Below are 20,606 nucleotides of genomic sequence, written 5' to 3'. Positions count from 1 at the left end.
CCCCTAGTGGGTATGTGCTGACGGCTGGCCTTACTGGCTAGGCCTGGCTGCTCATGGGCCTACCTGTGAAATGCAAACGACTGCCCTGGACTTCACAGACTAACAATCTCCCTCATTCTTTGGAAACATTTCTTGCAGCCCCTCCCTCTACACATGAAAAATGTAAAATAGAGACCATTGTTCTTATAACCAACCGTGGGGCAGCACGGCAGAGTGCAAGAGCGTGCTTTAAACTCAGCTGACCCCAGTCTGAATCCCAGCTCTGCAGTTTGCGAGCTGTGGAACCTCAGGCAATGACTCTCTTCTCTATGATGCAGGTTCTTTACCCACAGATGGGGGGTGGGGGAACAATCCCTACTTTGCAGAACATTTATGAGGGTTGGGGATAAATGTGCAAAGTCCCTGGCACCAAGCAGTCACTCTGTAAGAAAGAGCTGTTCCCAACTTTCCCCCCAGTAGTTTCATTGGCTTTACTCCAATACTTACACAAGGTCTGGTTTCAGTCTTCCAGTTAATTAGTTTGTGAGCTTTCCTTAATCCCAGGAGTTCTAGTATCTTACACAAGACACCCTGTCAGTGGGCAGGTATCCAACAACAGGCATTCATCAAAGGCTTGTTATGCGCAAATCACAGTGTTCCAGTGGAAAGGACTTGGGCATTGAGCTTAGTCCAGTCTGGTTCAAATCACCCCTCTGCTGCATCCTAGCCATGTGATTCACATCTCTCACACTCACTGGTTAAATGGGGACACGTGAACCTGCTGGCAGCTTTGCTTGGGTCTCACAAGAAAGGGTGTCTATAACCGTGTCATTGAGTATGTGCTTGATGAACATCAGATTACTCCACTCATTCTGTGAATTCACCTTTTTGCCTATTAACTAGGAAATCTTTTACTTCTCTAGTCACTATATCATGTGGCCACCATCAAAAAGATGCAGAAGATGAAATCACTTTCATAACAAGGTCACGGAGAGGGGTCACCTTGAGACACTCTCTCTTCAGCTAATTATGTTGTATTCCAGGACCGAGAGCAGGCTTTCACAGCTGTTTTCTTTCTCCCCCTTTCTGCCTCCCCCAGTTTAGATGAAGAGATTCATTTTAGGCTGCAATTTCAAATTCATTATTGTTATTTTTTAAACTGGGTCTTGCTGCATTGCCCAGGCTAGAGTAGAGTGGTGTCATCATAGCTCACAGCAACCTCAAATTCCTGGGCTCAAGTGATCCTCCTGCCTCAGCCTCCTGAGTAGCTAGGACTACAAGAGCGCACCACCATGCTGGGCTAACTTTTCTATTTTTCTTTGTAGAGACAGGATCTTGTTCTTGTTCAGGCTGGTCTTGAACTCTTGGGCTTTAGTGATCCTCCTGCCTCATCCTCCCAAAGTGTTAAGATTATAAAGTGTGAGCCACTGTGCCTGGCCCTAAATTTAATTTTTAATTCCAAGTGAATATAGCATTTTGAGTCAAATGGAGAAAATCTCGCAGACTTTCAAAAAAAACATGGTGTCATTTTTTAGTTGCCAACATGAAAATAACTATTTTTTGCTTATTTATTTGGTGTGCTTGGGTTTTCCAGCCTTATTGCATCATATCCATATTGTATATTTTCTAAATAACTACCTGTGGTGAGTAGTCATCATCTGTCATTTTTGCAGGCTTAGCTGCTAGTTCCTCATTTCCTTGGGAAATCCCCTTCTCTCCCCTCGCCTCCCTCCCTGTTTTTCATGTGACACAGGCTTGGCCAATCAATGCTATTTATTCTCTTGACCATCATGTTTCCATCCAGCGATGGATATTTGCCCCAAGCCCAGCCAATCAGAGCCAGTGAGACTCAATTCTGGGCGGTCTCTTGGAGGTATAGGGAAAGAGAAGCTCTCTGTTCCTCTGGGCTTGAAGGTCGAAGCAGCTACTGCTTTCAGGCTGCAGCTGCTGGGAGTCACTTCTCCATCTGTCAGGAGTCAGGGCGACGGAAAACCAAACTTGCACGAGAGCACGAGCCCCACCACACTGTCCCAGCTCTGGATCCAAACACCCAGGCCTGATGTGGTAAACACAACCCTGGATTTTCTCATTACTTGTGTCAACATGTTCCTTTTTTGGCCAAGTTGGTTTGGATTACTTTTTGCCTCTTATGATCTACAGAGCCTCGATTATGTCAAGTCTTGCCATCCTTGTTTTCTAGATGGGGAAACTGGAGTTCATAGCGATGTTGCTAAAGTCAAGAAGCAGGGTGGGGGGAAGGCGGGTGATCTCTGGGCAAGTGGAGATGGAGGAGCTGAGGACTGAGACCCTCCCTTGACTCTGCTCTCAGGCCCTGTGTGTGGCCTAAGCATCTCTCCTCCCCTTGCAGGGGTGAGTGAACAGAGTCATTTCCAGAGCCCAGTTACAGAGCCCAGGTAGGAGCTAAGAGTGTCTCCTGCCTGTGTGTCACTCTGAGCAAGCAGGTTACTCTGCCAGCCAGTTACTGAAAGTTCATCCACCGTATCCTGCCGCAAATTCAAGTTGGGTTGCTCAAGCCTTTTAGACCACAATTTCTTCACTTACTGTTGACAGACCATAAACAAATCCTCACCTCTCACGTCCCGATTTAATAGCCTGATGACCTTTACCTGTTTCTTCTGCCATGGCCTTATGAAGGGGAGAGGTCAAGAAATAGAAACATAACATTCTTAATAATCCTGTTCTTTCTTTCTCTGTCACTAACAGCTCTGAAGATGAGTGTCACATGCTCCACTGTATTTTATGTCATCCTAGCATGTAAAACCCAAGAACCTCTGCTCTGTACCCATTTGTAGTGACTGCGTAGTCAGAGCAAAGAACGGCAGAAAGGATTACGGTGGTTCCCTGTTGGCCAGAAATGTCATCTTGGTCCCAGTTTCTCACTGATAATGGTGTTCTAAGTACAAGGATAGAACACCAGTATGTTGTGTGTTATTTTATTTTATTGAAACAGAGTCTCACTATGTTGCCCTCAGTAGAATGTCGTGGTATCACAGCTCACAGCAACCTCAAACTCTTGGGCTGAAGCGATTCTCTTGCCTCAGCCTCCCTAGTAGCTGGGACTACAGGCACCGCCATAACGCCCAGCTGTAGTGTGTTGTGTGTTTCAGCTGAAGTACCCTGAAGAGCTATTTGTTGCCTCTTTGGTACTCCTATCCACTTCTCCCTTGTAAATGATTCCATCCAGGTATCTAGGAGAGGATCTTGTTAGACTGAGCCACGGTTTCTTAATCTTAGCACTATGCACATTTTGGGCAAGATAGTTCTTTGTTGTGGGGGGGAGTCCTGTGTGCTGGAGAATGTTTAGCTCACCAGAGGCCAGTGGCCCTCCATGTCCAGGCATCACAAATGTTTCTAGGCACTGCCAAATGTCTCAGGAGAGGGATATCTCTCCCAGTTCAGGACCTCTGAAACAGACTTATACATGAGGGAATCTGAGAGAGATCAAGTTCCCAAACACAGGAAGAGTAGCTTCTGGTCTAAATGTAGGAGGTGGAGGCTGGAGGTTCTGGGTAGGAGCTCTTCCTAGCAGGGACACCTAGCCTGTCTGATGCTGTGTGTGTATGGGCCCCAAATCTACCCCCTCCCATTTCAGATTCATGCATGCTGAAAGGTGTGAAACTAATGTCAGGGGCATCTCTGATGGGGGCTCAGGGCCCCGGGGCTGTGTGGCTCCCTCTGATCCCCTCACCAACACTTGGTACATTGGCAGCCTGCTAGTGTCTCGCTCTCAATGGAGTCTCCAGGGGAAGTGAAAGGCTGTCTGCCAGGGAAGTGAGCATGACCTTCAGCCAGCCTCCGGACCCTTAGCAATCTTCCTTCTGCAAGTCCACAGCCCGCAGGGACTTGCTCTGCTCTCTCTCCCACACTCACAGCCTGTGTAGTGCTTTTTGGTCCAGGCCGTTCTCTGGCTACTAAGATACTCAGGCTGCCCACTTCGCCTGGGTGTCACCTATGCCAGGGCAGCTGTTTAGTGAGTGCTGCCTGGCTGGGGTCCTTATCCTTCCATTCCTTGGTACCATCCCCTGCCCCCATGTGTCAGTTCTTCATGTATAGAACACTCCCTTAGCTAATCTGGTGTGTCTCCTCTCCTGTGTTACCCGAAGCGAACTTGTCACCATCTGATATTATTTTTGTTTGTGGATTGGCACAACTCCTCAGTTAAACTCTAAGTTCTTGGAGCACAAGGACTTTGTCTTGATCCTCTTTGGAATCTTTGATGCCTAGAACAGTGCCTGGCACACAGTGGATGCGCCACAAGTCCTATTGAATTAGAAATTGACTTAGACAGTGGAGTCCCCTGGGAGAATCTGCCTTCACATCTCAGTAAGTGTTCTCATTCTTAGAAGTAGAGTAGCCTCCTCCCCCATGTCCTGGGGCACCCAGTTTGCAGCCATATGGACCACATCCCTGCAGACCCTGCGCGCATTCAGTCTCCTCTTCCACAGCCCTGGGGAACTCTGCATCCATTTTTCCCATTTCATAGTCCAAGAAACTGATCCTTTCAACTAATTCCACATTGGACTTGCCCCAAACCCTGTGAATGCAGTCATCATTGTCCCAGGGGAGTGTGAAAGTCGGGGGTGAAGACAAAGCACACGCGCGGCAGAGGGCTGAGTTACGGCATTCACAAGAGCCTCTGAGAGCTCTTCTGTGACTCATTTATTTTAATGACATCAGAATATGACAATATGTTGAAAAAAGAACGCGCATTATTTATTCCATACTGGGGAAGTGGCACTATAACACTGTTTTCAAAAACATCTTTAAAAATTTCCTACTAGAACCTATTGTTGAGTTAGAGAAACAAGCTTTGCCAAATGCCCAGTTCTGCCTTTCCTGGTCCTGCTAGCTGGGATTTCTCTGCATATTTCCCAAGTGCTTCCTGTGGCACTATTTAACTAGAAAACATAAATACATGGCACCACACAAGACTATGCCCCCAGCGTCCCCGCCAGCTGAGAGTGTGCTGGGAGATGGCAGTAGGGAGGCAGGAGACACACCCCAAGTCATCAGGTGAGAGTGTGCTGGGAGATGGCTGTAGGGAGGCAGGAGACACACCCCAAGCCATCAGGAAGGTGTTGGAGTGTCTATCCAGGCTTCCCTCTATGTGGACACCCACTGTGGGGTAGCAGGAAGAACTCTGGCCTGGGTGTAGATACCTGAGTCTGTCCTGCCTGTGGCAGTGATTAGCTGTGTGACTTTGGTCTGTGGTCTAACCCTCAGGGTTCCTGCCTACCAGTAACCCCCTGGGATTCCTCTAGCACTAATGTCTTGGACCCTGAGTCTTGAGGGCAGATCACTTGTTGCTGTGGGCTTTTGCTCCCAGCAAAGGCAGTAGTGACTTCTTGGCCTTTGGGTTCAGTCTGGCCTAGGCCTTGTCTCTAGTGAAGGGCAAGGTTAGCTCAATCTCAGTCCCATCCATTCCTGAAGGGCACCCTGGGGGGTTTCTCCTTTCTTTCTCTGGCCCCAGGAGATCTCTCCCTTCTTGCCCTTCTCTTCACTGTTCTGAAGTATCAGACTTGGGTTCCTTGCTAGGAAAATGAAAAGGCAAAGCTGTCTTCCAAAAGGCCTTTTGGCGTGTCTATAACAGCAACAACAACAGCAATAGTAACAATAGCATCTTACATTTAAGATTTTTAGTTTACACTTTACAAAGAGCTTTTAAATACATCATCTCATCAGCCATTGGAGGGCCCCTTGGTTGAGTCAAAAGAAGAAGACCCTCTTTCCCCTTTCCTGATTCCTGCTCAGGGGGAAATAGCTGGAGTGGCCTCTTCTGTACATGCCTGTTCCCTCCCCCGACACATTGAACCATTCTTTTTCTGAGATAGGGTCTCTCTGTCATCTCCGCTTGAGTGCAGTGGCATCATCATAGCTCACAGCAGTCTCAAACTCCTGGGCTCAAGTAATCCTCCTACCTCAGTCTCCCCAGTAGCTGGCACAGGTATGTGCCACCACGGCCAATTTTTCTAACTTTAGGAGAGACAGGGTCTTGCTCTTACTCAGGCTGGGCTCCAATTCCTGGTCTCCCAATGTATTAGGATTATAGGCATGAGCCACCAAGCCCTGGCCCTGAACCATCTTAAGGTGCAAATTAACTAAACTCTTCCTGCCCTACGAGACTTTGTTTCTAGAATTTGGCTGCTCAAGGAAAGAGTTTTAACCTTCATTTGATAGGAAAACATTTTTGAGAGAATTTTCTTATTAGTTCTTGCATTTGGCATTTCTTAAAGGTAGGATTTCCAAAATTGATGAGGAAGGCTCAAAATCTCTCCTAAGCCACACTGAGAGACGATTCTGGCCCTTTGGCTGTCCTGGAATGCTACAGTTAGACTCAGGATTGGGCCCAGGGTGAGTGACACAGGGAGGCAAAGGGAGGCCTGTTGAGGCCTCTCAGTGATCCTGGGAAGGGCTCTTGACATGGCAGGCTGAATGGGCTTCATGCTGGGAAGGGAGAGCTGACCAGGGTACTGGAGGGGGGATAAGGCCTGGGGGGTAGGGACAGATCCCAGGACATCCCTCCCAGGGCAGAGCTTCAGAGCTGCCAGAAGGACTTTTGTGATCCATATGGAAAGCAGTGTTTCCTAGCCACCCACAAGACCATCTTGGATGACAGAGTGCTATGTCCTCTTCCAGGCCTTTCTCTAAGTTGCCCTGGCTCTCTTCCTAACCCAGAGCTTGCCTTGCTAGTCTCCTCCTCACAACCCTGCTGGCACACTCCTGCCTCACCTGGTGTGCACGGTCGTGGGAGGCCTTCATAAGTACCTCACTTCTCTCTGCCCTCCAGTGTGCATCCCACACCCTGGACCTCTGACTGCACCCCAGACATGCCCGGCTTTCCCCCAGTTCACTGCTTTTCAATAGGCTATTCCCAAGGAGGTTCAAATCCCTTTTCTGGCCCTGGCAAACTCCTGTTCATCTTTGAAGACCCAAGATTGAAAACTCTCCTCTGGCTGGTCACTTCTCTGTTTATCCTGCCATTCGAGAACTGACTGTGTGATAAAGCAGTAGTTGATTTTCATGGCATTTCTGCTTCAACCGTAGGATCCTTAAAGTCAGGACATGATTCTTTCCTACAAGGTTTAGTGGGTAAGTGAGCAAGTTCTGGAGTCAGACAGCCTGGGTCCAAATCCTGGCTCTACAATTTATTAGATATCTGCTTTTGGGTAAATTCTTTAACTTTTCTGTCTTAGTTTCCTCAACTGTAAAATGGGTTCATAATGTGTTAATGATATGATTGTTTTGGGAATTAAATAAACACACACATATCACAATTAGAAAGGTATCTGATGTATAATGTAAATACTAAATAAATCTAACTATTAATATTTGAAAAACAGCCATCATAAGGCACAGTACTTGGCACATAATGTATCTTGACATGCATCCTTTTAGGTAAATTCCTCTGCCATCTCCTCTCCCTTCTTCCTTCTCTTCCTTCCATTCTTTCTTCCTCTCTCCTTTCTTCTTTCCTTCTGTCCCTCCCTATCTCCACTTGCCTTACACTCTTCCCTCTTCCTTCCTTTTCCTTCTCTCCCATCTTTATTCCTTGAGTCTTTCGCTACCTTTGGTCCTCAAAGAGCTACTAGGCTCCTCTGGGGGAATGTCAGAGCTGGAGGCTCCACTAGGTTCCCAATTCTTCTCTCTGAAGCCTCTGCAGTGGAGGCTTCTGGGGGAAGGAGAGGAGGGATGGATGGTGTGAGCCTGGGAGTGGGCGTGAATGGCTGAGACCCTGGGGGTATACACACTAACCAGATGGGGTGGGAGGGTTAAATGAAGGTGGGGGACAGAGCTTCCTTCGGGAGTTGGAGCAGAGGCCAGAAGGGCTGCCTTTGCTTATATTCCCTAGATACCTAAGACCCTTCCTTAAGAATCTTTTCAGATACTAGGGGGAGGAGGGGGAGAACAAGGAATGAACAGGCAAGAATAAGAACAGGAAAACAGAATAGCTGGAAAAAAATCCACTTTCCTTTCTGGTAGGACTTCACTGGTGAATGTAAACTAGTGGAATCTTCCGTGTTCACCCACTCTGGAAAAAGAATCTAGAGCTTTGAGTCTGGATCCAGGTCTGGGTCTTCCAATTATTAGAAATATGGCTTAAGGCAAGGTACAGAGCTTGAAAGGGTGGGGAGAGGAAGTGGAGGGGGGCTGTTTCCTTATCTCTGAAATGGGGTCTACTGTCTCTACCTTCCCCAGGGAGGCAGGGTTTGGATGGAGAAGGTAGTGGACAAGAGGTACTTTGTGATTTCATGGTGGCCTGGAGGCTTAAGGGTTAGAGGCCCATCAGTCCTGTAGGGAGAGCCTCTAGGAACCTTCCAGCAGGGTAAGTCTGCAGCTGTGTGTGGGCCTGTTTCCAAAGCCTTCTTTACCCCAGTGGGCCTGGCTGCCTGCCCTCCTGGCACTGAGCTGCCAGGGGGAAACTGGCTGGAAGGAGGGGGCCAGTGCTTGTGGCCTGAGGAGACAGCATGCCCCTCTCTTCCCTCTCCTAGGGAGGGTTAAGAAAAGAGCAGCTGTTTTAAAAATTGGTACAACAGTCCCAGATTAATCCTGTAGCTCAGATAGTCCTCAGATGGAAAGCAAGGCCAGTGGGAAGGGGAAGAAAGGTCTCCCAGTGGGCTCAGACCCTGCAGGGGGCCACGGGGACACACAGGAGTAGCAATTGTCTGGGTCACAGTGAGACTCACTCTAAGAAGGCCAGGGCCAGCTTCTCCTGAAAGAACCGGGCATCTTGGGCATTGACAGCCAGGACTCTGAAAAGCTGAGTGCTTTTAGGAAAGAAGAAAAGAAAAGGGAGTTAAAAACAAGAAGCAACGAAGAAAAATCTTTTCCTTCTCTCTGTCTCCCTGTCGCCCTTCCTTTTCCTGAGCCCGACTAGCAGGCCTGGGTGTCTGCAACACGATGGTGTTTCATCAGTGGGAAGCCTTCCTTCCTCCTCCTTCCTCGGACAGGCTACCATTCTCTATTCTTATCCTTTTGTTTTAAAACATTTTTATTAGTCTTTTTTTTCTTAAAATTTTTAACAGCCGTTTATAAAAACACAACAAATACACAACACAAAACAAAACTTGGTAAAAATAACTCACTATATGGTACATATACTCAGATGGTGTGATAGATTTATATAATAAAAGATGAAAATAATCACTTTCATAATAAAAATAAGTTCTATTTTTTGTTTATTTTACAATATACTTAATATTCTCTTCTTCTGTTTCCTCTCTGGCTTCATCTCCTTCACTCTGAATTTCAAGGTTGGGGGGTCCCCCGTGGCTGTCCTAGCTCCACTGAGCTGGAGTCTGAGAGGCGGTGGGCAGAGGCTCAGGAACACAAGCGGCAGCCGCACTCTGAGTGTCTCTCCACCTCTTCCACGAACGACGAGCCGTCCGTGCACTGGAACACGTATTTCCGCCGCTTGCTGCGGGTGGGCTGGCAGCACTGAGCCCCGCAGCCCCCGCGACATTCCATTATGGGCACCTTGGAGGCGGTGACACATGACACGTGACCTTTCTGGCGGCGGATCACCTCTCGGACCACCTCCCCCAGGCATGGATTCTCTGCAGAGGACAGAAGGGGTACTGTCAGTGCATGGCGGTGTAGGTGGCTGTCGGGACCAGGAGCAGAAGCCAGGTAGGCTGTTCTGACACACTTGTGAGCTGAAGACCACAGAGAACGTACCCATTTACCCATCCATAAATATTAGGTGCCTTTTCTGTGTGAGGCTCTTTACTAAGCCCTGAGGACGTAATGGTGATGCAAGTAGACTTTGTTCCTGCCCTCAGGAAAATTAAAATCCAAACAGACGAGGCAAACTGGTAGCCTGTGGGCTGAAGCCTGTCCCCAGATAAGTTTTCTACACATGATTAAAAACTAAACTAAATGCCAGTGTTCACATGACAGGAGATTTCACCTAGGTTTGGGTTTCTGGCTTCTTTGGAAACTAAGAGGTCTGGTTCCTGAACCTGCATTGTGAAGATGGGCTGAGGCTGAGTGCGGCAGGTGGGGCGGGGGAGCTCCTGTGTGCTCCAGTCCCCACCTCTCCTTGAAGCCACAGTCCTCGGCTGCACATTCTCGGTAGGTCACTTGTCATCACTGAGCCTCAGTTTCCACATCTGGAAAAGAACACACTTGCCTTTCCTTCCAACTAACTCACAGGCTGTTACGAGCATCAGAGGAGATTGTGAAGAAGAAAAGGCTGTATGCATATTGAAGCTTTGGTGTTTTAAGGTGACGTAATGTGAATTCTGTTAGGATGAATACAGATCTTTATGAGACGGCTCTAAGGCTCAGATGAGAAAGAGGCTGATGATAATGGTGTGTGCACATGTGTGTGTAATGTGGTGGGAGGGGAGGAGCAGATGGGGCAACAGGGTCACCGCTGGGGTAAAGGCAACATGAGAGCTGTTTATACTGTTCTGATAATATTTAGGTAAGTCAGAAGTTATTGAAAAATGAGCAGTTTTGGTTAATAAGATTATTTCCTTTTAGGTATAAAATGTGGAAGAGTCCTCAAGTGATAGGGTGGCTTGCTTGGGATTCTGGTGGCAAGAAGACTTCTTAAGTGTCCTCACAGGAGAAGAAACTTCGAGGGGAGACAGAACTATTTTAATGTTAGTATAATTTACTTTTAATTTTCCTTTTTTGAGCTCACCTTGAAATTATACAATAAAGGGGCCATTCACTCAGATAAGTAATTCAATGTTTCTGAGAATAGATCAGACCAAGGAGCTGTTGCTGGCCTAATAGTAGCAGGAGGGTTGGATGAAGAATGTGGTACCACATCTGCGATGTTGATTCACATGTGAATTGCTGGGATTTGTGTCAAAACGCAGGTTCTGACCCAGAAGATCAGAAAGCCTGGGTGGGGCTGCAGGGTCTGCAGATCTAAGAACTCCCAGGTTGATTGTTGGCGGTGCTGGTCAGGGGGCCACCCTGCATGGCTGGGGCATGAGGCAGTTTTGAAGGGATCTCCAGGGCCAACAGCTGGAGAACAGGAGCCAAGAGACAAGAACCGTCTTGATGGTTCCTGCTTCCTCCCTAAAAGAGGTCTGGGGATGATCATTTTCGACACTGACAATTAATTAAAGGTGAAACAAGTATTTTTGGTATTAGCTGTATCTTTTGTGAGTCATTTATCACTCACTTATGAAATGTTAAAAAGTTCATACTTTAAGAATCTTAACTTCTGGTGCTTTATTTACTAGGACGTCTCTTCTTTAATACCTATGCAGTAAGGGCTATGAGTTTTTCACACTTTTGAATGAACCAGAGAAGTATGCTCTTCACTAAGTGACAGAGCTTGGCTACCTTTGCCACAACAGTGTTGCCTCTTACAAATCTTTACCTGGATTTTTCATGAAAATCGGCTATAATGTAGATAGCTAGCAAACTGTTAGCATGGTGCTAGATGCCAGATACTTACACCTTGTGTTTTCCTTCCAACAATCCACAAGGCAGAGTAGTAGGCAGCCTCCTGAATGGTCCCAGGGACTCCTGCCTCTGGGTAGGGAGGTGCTCTATGTAGCCCCCTCTCTCAGTGACATGCTTAACTCATATAACAGATATGGTGTTTGGGGATGCTGGTGTGATGTCCAAGGTCTATAAAACATCATGCTTCCTCCTTGTGCTATCTTGGAGTGTCCATGCTGAAGGAAGCCAGCTGTGCCGTCTTGAGAATCCTGAAGCAACCCATGTAGGGACTCATATGGGGCAGAACTGAGGCCTGCTGCCAGCACCACAGGAGTGCACCATATTGGGAGCAGATGCTGCTGCCTTGGGTTAGCCTGCAGATAGCTGCAGCCCTACCTGAATGCAACCTAGAGAGCCCCCAGCAAAGCTGCTTCTGAATCCCCAACCCACAAGAACTGTGTGGGCTAAAAAAATATTTACTATGATTTAGAACTGCTATGTTTGGGGACTAACTTGTTATGTAGCAATAGATAACTGATACAGGAAGGTAGAGTGTTGCCCCCATTTTCAAGATGAGAAAATTAAGGCTTAGAAAGTGACTAAACCAAGGTCATGCAGCTCTAGATGGCACAGCCAGAACTGGAGCATAGGCTGTCTGCATGTGGAGTACGACTCTGATCCTGTTTTCTTCCCAGGCCTTCTCCTCATGCACCCAGCAGACCCACCTTGTTGGCAGTGTTCCCCACTAAAGCCAGGCTGGCACAGGCAGTAGGGCTCCCCACGGTCTGAGATGTGACACTGCCCATGGTGACATTTGAAGGCTGAGCAGGCATTGGTGGAATCATTCTTGTGGTCACACAAATCCCCTCCATAGCCCTCGGCACACTTGCACACGTATGAGGTCCCAGTTGCCACACATTTCCCATGGCTGCAGCTGGGGGAAGAGGGGAGTATGAGAAGGGAATGAGATCAGACCTAATCCTGCCAGAGGCTTCCTCGATCCACCCCAGCTAGAACCCAGGCTCAGGCTGGGGACCTGGAGCTGTGGGACCTTGTATAGCTCAACCAGCCTTCTCCATCTCCTGACCTGTCCTCTGCTAGCCCAGTGGCTGACCATCTGTCTTTTCTTAAATACCCCATCTCAGTGGCCAAGCAGCTGGAAGCTTTGAGCATCATCCAATGTTCACTGCCCGCTTGTTGTCATATACACTGGAACTCACATGGCCAAGTGGCAAATCATACCTTGGAAGAATCTAAGCATGCACGACATATTTTCATTGTTCTACTATCGTGATGATAAAAACACCACTGTTACTACTATAGACTACTACTATGACTGCCACCAGCAGGTACCACTTGCCATGTGCCAGGCATCATGTTAAGTGCTTTCCACCTAGTGTCACCCTTAATTTTCATAACAACCCCTCTTCTGCTGCTCCTGTGCACGTGACAGTCTTATGCACATCTCACCAGTGAAAAACCTGATGGTACTGCCTCCATTCTTAATCTGATGCCTTTTCACCCCATTGGGATGTCCAAGCCAGGATTCATATTAATTACAATCACACACACATTCACATACTCAAGAGCAGGCGTCCTCAAACTATGGCCCGCCTAGGACATTTATCCAGCCCGCTGTGTGTTTTTGCCACCGCTGCCTGTCTTGCTTAGCAGCTGACTCATCCTGGGGCCCGCAGTCTGGCCCTCCAACAGTCTGAGGGACAGTGAACTGGCCCCCTTGTTTAAAAACTTTGAGGACCCCTGTTCAAGAGCAACATGGAAGCTCAAACCCCTTATAACTGGCCCTCACTGCTGATGCAAAGTATCAGTTCCCAACTTGTTCAGCCACCCAAATTACCAGTCTTGGCTCCAGTATTATTTTTGGCTGAGACAGATCTCTTAATACTGAGAATACTGGAACTCTATATTTAGCATAAGGCCTGGCACATAGTAGGCTCTCAGTAAATGTTACTGAATGAACAGTTGATTAAACTATGAAGCGTGGTTTGGCTATGCGTGGTTATATACACCTGGTGCCTGACACCGGGCACTGTAGTCAAGTTAGGGCTGAAATTCACCCTTATTGCACTTGCCAAGGTAAGGCTACCCAGGGGGGCACATTTTCCTAATTCCCACAGGGGCAGCTGCTCACTGTGGCTTTGGATGGGGTCTGAGGCAGGGGTGGGGAACCTGCAGCCTGCTAGGTCCTTAAGTGAGGTGTTTGGACAGAATCCAAATTTTACAGAACAAATCCGTTCATGCTGGTCAGAGACAGGTGTTCAAACAAGGGCCTCTCTTGTTGATCCCTCTGCCAGGATGTGAAAGCTCAGCCTCTAGAGCAGTGATTTTCAACTGATGTGTCACAAAAATTTTTACAGGTCATTAATTATTTTCAAAAGAAGTTCACAGCACAGTACATATATTCTTTATTTTTTTACTCTTGTTTTGATCAATATAATTGAAGTGTGCCGTGGAAGTTCAAGTACGAGTTCAAGTGTGCTGTGAAGTAAGAGAGGTTGGAAATCACTGCCCCAGAGGCTTTAAACACTCATACGTGTCCTGTCTGCAACCTGACCATGATCCCTCTGACATCTGCCACCGCCCACTTGTCAGCCACACTGGGGGGGCCCAAGGGGCAGCTCTCTGGGACACTGACCTGTGGCCAAGGCAGGGGTCTTGGACCTCTTGGTCACACAGCGGGCCGGTCCAGCCGGGGTGGCATTCACATACCACACTGTCCTTCTCCACGGATCGGCACAGGCCGTGCTTGCACACGGTGCAGGACTTGCAGCCCGGCGAGACCCCCAGGGACTGTGGCGGAAGGGCCTTGAAGTCCTGCAGCTCATTGTTAATGCGCACCTCGTGGATGCAGCCGTGGAAGCCACCCAGCGGCCGGTCAGTGCCCTGGCGCAGGGCGGAGAGGCCCGTGGAGGTGGGGATGCCTGCAAAGTTGGGGGAAGTCAGGACAGCAGCCTAGATTCCCTTCCCCTGCCCGCCCTGCAGTCCTGTCCTCAGAGCAGGAGCGCTGTGCACATGTCCATGCTTCTGTGTCTGAAGCTCTGGGCCTCTGCTGTTCAAACCAAGGTGATGAGCCCAGATTCAGGGCCCTTTCCACACTAGAACACACATCCTCCGTTCTACATTGAGACATTTTAAAAACCTTGAATTCAAGCCTGGTGCCATGGCTCCCAGCACTCTGGGAGGCAGAGGCGGGTGGATTGCTTGACCTCAGGCTTTTGAGACCAGCCAGCAAAAGTGAGACTCTCTACTAAAAATAGAAAAACTAGCTGGGCATGGGGCAGGTGCTTGTAGTCCCAGCTACTTGGGAGGCTGAGACAAGAGGATTGCTCGAACTCAGGAGTTTAAGGTTGCTAGCCTGGGGCAACAAGTGAAACTCAACCCTCCCCCACAAAGAGCCAACAAAAAACAGCCCCCCCAAATCTCTTGAATTAGTTGCCAATATTTAAATATAGAAAATATCCCATAAAAATTTGTATTTTGGGCTTCCCTAGGAAAAAAAAATGAGTCCATCTGGTCACCTACTTCCACATGGCCCCATGGGCTGAACTGAGACCACCCACTCAGGCAAGGAGGGCTGGTACACCCAATTACCCCATCCCTACCAGGCCCCTTCAGTTCTTTGATCTAGGCCTCACAAGGGAACCCAGGGCAGGAGAGCTATAGTTTAGGAGAGAGGATGGGGTTTGGGGGAGCAGCTTTGATCACTGGAACACTGAGGCTCAAGGTTGTTAGACGACTTTGCTGCTTGATGTGCTCTCTACCCCTCCTCTCAGTGTCTTCAGGATACTCTCAATAGACCTCCTGCACTTTCCAGTGCATCTGCTTAGTGTTTCCGCTCTCTTATTGTACTGCTCCCTGCCCAGTGCCTACAGTTGGCAACCTGGGACCAGTCTGGAAGCTGAAAGCAGAGGACCCAGTTTTGTTTGGCTACAACTGGGGCAGGAGAAGGGATGGGGCAAGATCTTCCTCTGCGCAGTCTGTGCCCTTCTGGGATTGCTTTGAGCCAGCATTCTTCCCTGGACACCCTGCATCTGAACCACCTGTTAACAGCACAGACTCGTGGGCACATGGTATCCCTCTGGACACGGACTCTCTGAGTGGACATCTCAGGAATCTGTATTGATAAGGGGCTATTGTGGCTTTTTTTCTTAAACACATAACCCTTAAGAACTATTGGCCCAGGAACTACATTTCAGGCCCAGATTCTGCCAAACTGGTGGGCACTTCCCTTTTTGGTCTTTGATCTTAATCTCAAATGTGTTCTTCACATTCATCAACTGAACCTCACAGTGTCCAAGGAGGCGGCAGAGCAGAGAGAGTGTGACCTGAAGCTGCCAGAGAGAGTGTGACCTGAAGCTGCCAGACTGCAGCAAAACCTGGACTTGCTTCCATCACCCACCTCCCTTCTTCATCCCCCCAAACAACTTGTACTTCCCAGAAGGAGTCCTAATCTCTCTCCCTTCCAAGCATCTGCCCCCAATTGTCATCTTTTCCCCATAGCTAATAATAGGCCTGGCTAATGCCTGTTCACACTTTCAGGATTGCCTTGGTTGTCACTTCCCGCAGGAAGCCTTCCCTGACTGGCTTTGGTAGTGGGCAGTGAGAGGAGGGCAGGGAGTCCCTGGTAGTGGGCCTGGGGGTCGTAGGGGAGGAGAGCGTTACCTCCAAGGTAGAGGGGGCTGTTGATGCTCACTGCTGGCTGCTTCTGGAGCTTCCCGAGGCTCTTGGGCACGCCTTTGTCCACCACCAGGTTCAGGGTTTGGTTTAACATCACCAGCTCCACACTGTGAAACTGCCCGTCATTCACTGTCTCCACGCTGGGCAGGAGAGAAGGGGAGAGAGCTGGAGAGGCTGGCACTGGGCTAGGGATTTGACCTGCTTCACTTGTATTTTGTTTTACTCTTTATTTGGAAATAACATATAACTTCAATCTTATATAAGTTGCAACTGTATTGTTATTTTTGCAGTACCCAGATTCTCCGATTATTCCCATTGCTTTAAGATTTATCTCCCTCCGTGATATACACACACATATAAATGTATATATATGCATTTTTTTGGTGAACCATTTAAAGGTAGGTTGCACACATCCTAGCACTTTATCCCTAGTACCTTGGTGTGCATTCCCTAAGGATAGGGGTCCTCTTTCACATAAGCGCAGCAATTACCAGCTTTGGTATAGTTAACATTGATATATTTGTATCTAGTCTATCATCTGTATTCTAATTTTTCAGTGGACCCAATAGTTTCCTTTATAGCATTTGCTTCCTGCCAGTCTAGCATCAGGTGTTGCATCTGGTTCTCGTTATTTGCATTCTTTTCTATCATTTCATAGAGTTCAGCAAACTCCATCCTTTTTTTTTTTTTTTGAGACAGAGCCTCAAGCTGTGCCCCTGGGTAGAGTGCCGTGGCATTACAGCTCACAGCAACCTCCTACTCCTGGGCTCAAGTGAGTCTCCTGCCTCCGCCTCCCAAGTAGCTGGGACCACAGGCGCCCGCCACAACGCCCGGCTATTTTTTGGTTGCAGCCATCATTGTTGTTTGGTGGGTCCGGGCTGGGGATTCGAACCCGCCACCTTAGATGTACGTTGCTGGCGCCTTAGCTGGTTAAGCTATAGGCACTGAGCCAGCAAACTCCATCCTTAGACCATGTCTTGATTTCTGCTCTGCCCGCATACCACCTGGACCATTGCTCACTCAACACGTTCTTTTTCATTTTTCCCCTTTTAGACTTAAATATCAGTAAAGATACAAGGTTATCAATGTTCTAAGAAATAAAAAATATTTCGATGTGTTTTTTATATATGTTTTCCAGTATATATGAAACACATTTTTTTCATAGTTACAATTTCAATAGCTTATCACACCTGAATTCATCTCATGTACTACCAGTGGTGTGCATACCACATTTGGAGAAATACTGCCTTGTAACACCCCGGCAAGGTGAGTTTGTTATCCCCACTATGGAAATGGGGAACTAGAAGCTCAGGGAGGTTAAGTCATTTACCCGAAGCCTCACAGTTAAGAAGTGATGGAGCAGGGATTTGAACCAAGGTATAAGTTTCTTATTCTGAAAATCTGAAATGCTTCACAGCCCCAAGCATTTTGAGTACCAACATGATGCTCTAAGAAAATGCAGATTAGAGCATTTTCAGATCAGAGATGCTGAATTGGCATGTATAATGTAAATATCCCCCAATTCAAAATCGGAAGCACTTCTGGTCTCAGACATTTAGGATGAGGAATGATGAACTTGGACCTTCCCCTTATGGTGCTGTCTCTGATAGTACAGGCAACTTGCTGAGGGCTTGGAACCAACAGGGGTTGACCAGGGAGATTTCAAGGTGAGAGGGAGCCTCCATATTTACCACCCATACCTGAATGGATGAGAACAGAGCTCAGTGTAGTTCTCAGCCCCTCCTGAGCAGCTGGGACTATAGTCATGCACCCCCACACCAGGCAACATATCCCTATCTCTACTGTGATCCTCTGTAGGCTAAACTGCTAGGGAAATGTGAGTAGTTATTATTAGTGCTGCTGATAAATAAGAGCCCACCATTGCCTCTAATGCTGATCGATGGAAGAAAGTGATGGCAGAGGACAGGGGACCCATTCAGACCTATCCATCCCACATCCATCCAACCACCACCCACCTTTGCATCTACCTATCCATTCACTCACCCATTTATCCACCTACTCTCCTACTCACCTATTTATTCATCTACCTTCTATCTATCCGCCCACCCACATGCACCCACCCACTGAGCATTTGCTCTGGGCCACACTGTTGTAGGTGCTGGGAATCAGGGGCAAACAGGATAGGGTCTTTCACTAACAGAGCTCACATTCTTCTTTCTTGAGTTTTCCCCCTAAATTAAATGGCCAAGTGATCCTTATCAATGTAAGATCTGGTCAAGAAATAGGCCAGTGGGGGTACGTGCTGGGTAAGAGGGTCGTTGGAGGATCTGGTTTTGCAATGAGGAGCCAAAATGCTCTTTGAAGGGAGAGCTGTTTCTTTGTTTCTTTTTGGAGACACGGTCTTACTTTGTTGCTCATACATGAGAGCAATGGTGTGATTATAGCTCACTGCAACTGCAAACTCCTGGGCTCAAGGAATCCTCCTGCCACAGCCTCCTGAGTAGCTGGGAACTACAGCTGTTCACCACCATACTCAGCTAATTTTTTTATTTCTTTTTGGAGACAGGGTCTCACTGTATTGCTCAGGCTGGTCTCGAACTTCCCACCTCAAGCAATCCTCCTGCCTTGGCCCCTGCAAATCGCTACAGTTACAGATGTTGAGCCACTGTACCTGGCCCTGTTTCTATTTCAGAAGCCTCCAACTGCTCCAAGCCATGAGCTGAGGACAAGGCAGAGGCTGTGATCCTGCAGACAAGTTGCTGAAGGCAGGTGGGGGGATGAGGGCTGGTGTGCAGAGACCTTAAATCTGTGACTTTGAGCCCTCACACAGTTTTTTAACCACACACACAAAAACATGCAGATCCATCCCCAAACCATCCTGTAAGCTGATGCTGTCTGGATGCAAATGAGCTCCTCAGCCTGCAGGTGTGTAAACAGATGCTGGGCAGCCACCTGTCAGAGAGGGAGCTGTCAGGAGGCTGCAGCTCTGGGTGGGTGGTCTTGGCAGTCCCAATCAACACTAAGATTCCGGGAGCTGGGCAGCTGTTTTCTCATTATAGACACACAGGCACAGTGGGCACACCCACTGCTCCTTTCCTGGAGGCTGGCCTGGTGCCCATTCCCTCCTTCCTTTCCTGCCATCCCTGGGCCAGCTCAGGACCAGCTGCATGGCCTTCCAGGCACCTGAGCTGGAGACAGCAGTTTGGCAGGAGCAGAGAGGACTATGCAGTCTCTGGCTCCTGCTTCAGACAGAGTGCTGAGTACCATGGTGCCCCAGTGACTGGGCCCATGGAAGGCCTCGCCTGATGCCCACCTGGGAGAGTCCCTAGGCAAGCCTCTCCCTCTAGGTGTAGTCCTCAGCCAGTTTACACCGGGTGTGGAGGGAGAGATCTGATATTGACTGTGCTGGGTTCCCCAGCGAAGGGACCCTGGGCAAGTCATATCACTTCTATAAGCACCATTTCTGCTTCTTTACAGAGTTTTACACTTGCTTTACCTTGGGTTTTAATGGGCAATGCACAGCCCCCATACCCACCAAGGGCTCAGTAAAGGTGGAATGATGAGTCTCCGACCCTTATGCTAGGCTGGAAGGAGCTGGGTGTGGCAGGGACTGGGGTTGGGGAGTAGATTAGTGAGTCCTTGAGGAGTCTGTCTACTGACTTCTCAACCTTATAGCTGCCCAGGGCTTTGAGTTGCTATATACTGCTGCTGGCTCAGCCATCTCTGGGAAGGGCACTCTTGTGAGCCTGTTTTATAGGGAAGGAATCTAAATAACTTGACCAAGGCCCCACTGTTAGGAAGTGCTAAAATTGAGGTTCAAAGTCAGGATTAATTCTAAATTCAAACCTCCTATAATGCTGTCTATGCCAGTGGTGCTCATGGGTCAACCGGGTGCCCCTTTCTGACACATCTTAGCCAGTGTCTTCTGGAAATAAAGCAAATAAAGTCTAAAGCCAGTGCATTTCAAACTGTGGATTCCTGGAGGTTTAGGGATGAGCAGCACTGAAGGCTCTGTTTTTTTTTTTTAATAGCCCCATCCCTAAATCAGAATGGCTTTATTTCTTCTTGACTTTTTAAAAAATTGTAGTCTTTGGTAAAATGTCAGTGGGAAAACGGCTCCACTGCTACAAAAGAAGAGAAAGAAATAGAAAAAATGACTGCCTGTGTTCACTCTAAAAGAAATGTTCATTCTGTAGTCCCCGGTAATTAGTCTCCTGGAGAGATATTTAGGGACTTCGGAGGAAAGAAGGGGGCTCTGAGAGTCTTCCTCATTTGCCACTGGGTCAGACTGAAACAAGTAGTAGGAGGAGAGTGTTGTGGGTGTCCTGCCTGGGGCAGGTGTGACCACAGGCCTTGGCCAGAGTGGCCTGTGGCCCTTTATCTGCTTTTACCTTTAATAAGAGTGGCGGATGCACGCGTGTTAGCAGGGGCCAGGCATTGAGCTACCTTATGCTAAGCATCCTCTCATTTAACTCTCAACCCCCCCAGGTGAGAGGCATAATTTTTTTCTCCATTTTAGAAATAAAAGACATAAAGCTCAG

General features: G+C 48.1%; 1 protein-coding gene across 2 annotated transcripts in view; it reads right to left on the bottom strand.

Moving 5' to 3' along the window:
• Positions 1-8,971: 8,971 nt before the first annotated feature.
• Positions 8,972-20,606, bottom strand: part of SLIT3 (slit guidance ligand 3) — a 620,424-nt gene continuing 608,789 nt past the window's right edge. Inside the window, exons 33-36 of one of the 2 annotated variants that reach the window (XM_003781960.2) lie at positions 16,090-16,244; positions 14,063-14,348; positions 12,132-12,340; positions 8,972-9,554 (exon numbers count right to left, since the gene is read on the bottom strand). In XM_003781960.2, the coding sequence (XP_003782008.1) occupies positions 9,319-9,554; positions 12,132-12,340; positions 14,063-14,348; positions 16,090-16,244 (886 nt within the window). In that variant the 3' untranslated portion in view covers positions 8,972-9,318. The remainder of the gene's footprint in view (positions 9,555-12,131; positions 12,341-14,062; positions 14,349-16,089; positions 16,245-20,606) is intronic. The other variant, XM_012807261.2, reaches the window with a different exon arrangement.

Source organism: Otolemur garnettii, unplaced genomic scaffold (assembly GCF_000181295.1).
Source record: "Otolemur garnettii isolate 467f Iridium unplaced genomic scaffold, OtoGar3 scaffold00003, whole genome shotgun sequence".
Lineage (NCBI taxonomy): Eukaryota > Metazoa > Chordata > Mammalia > Primates > Galagidae > Otolemur > Otolemur garnettii.
This window is presented reverse-complemented; position numbering and strand designations above follow the sequence as displayed.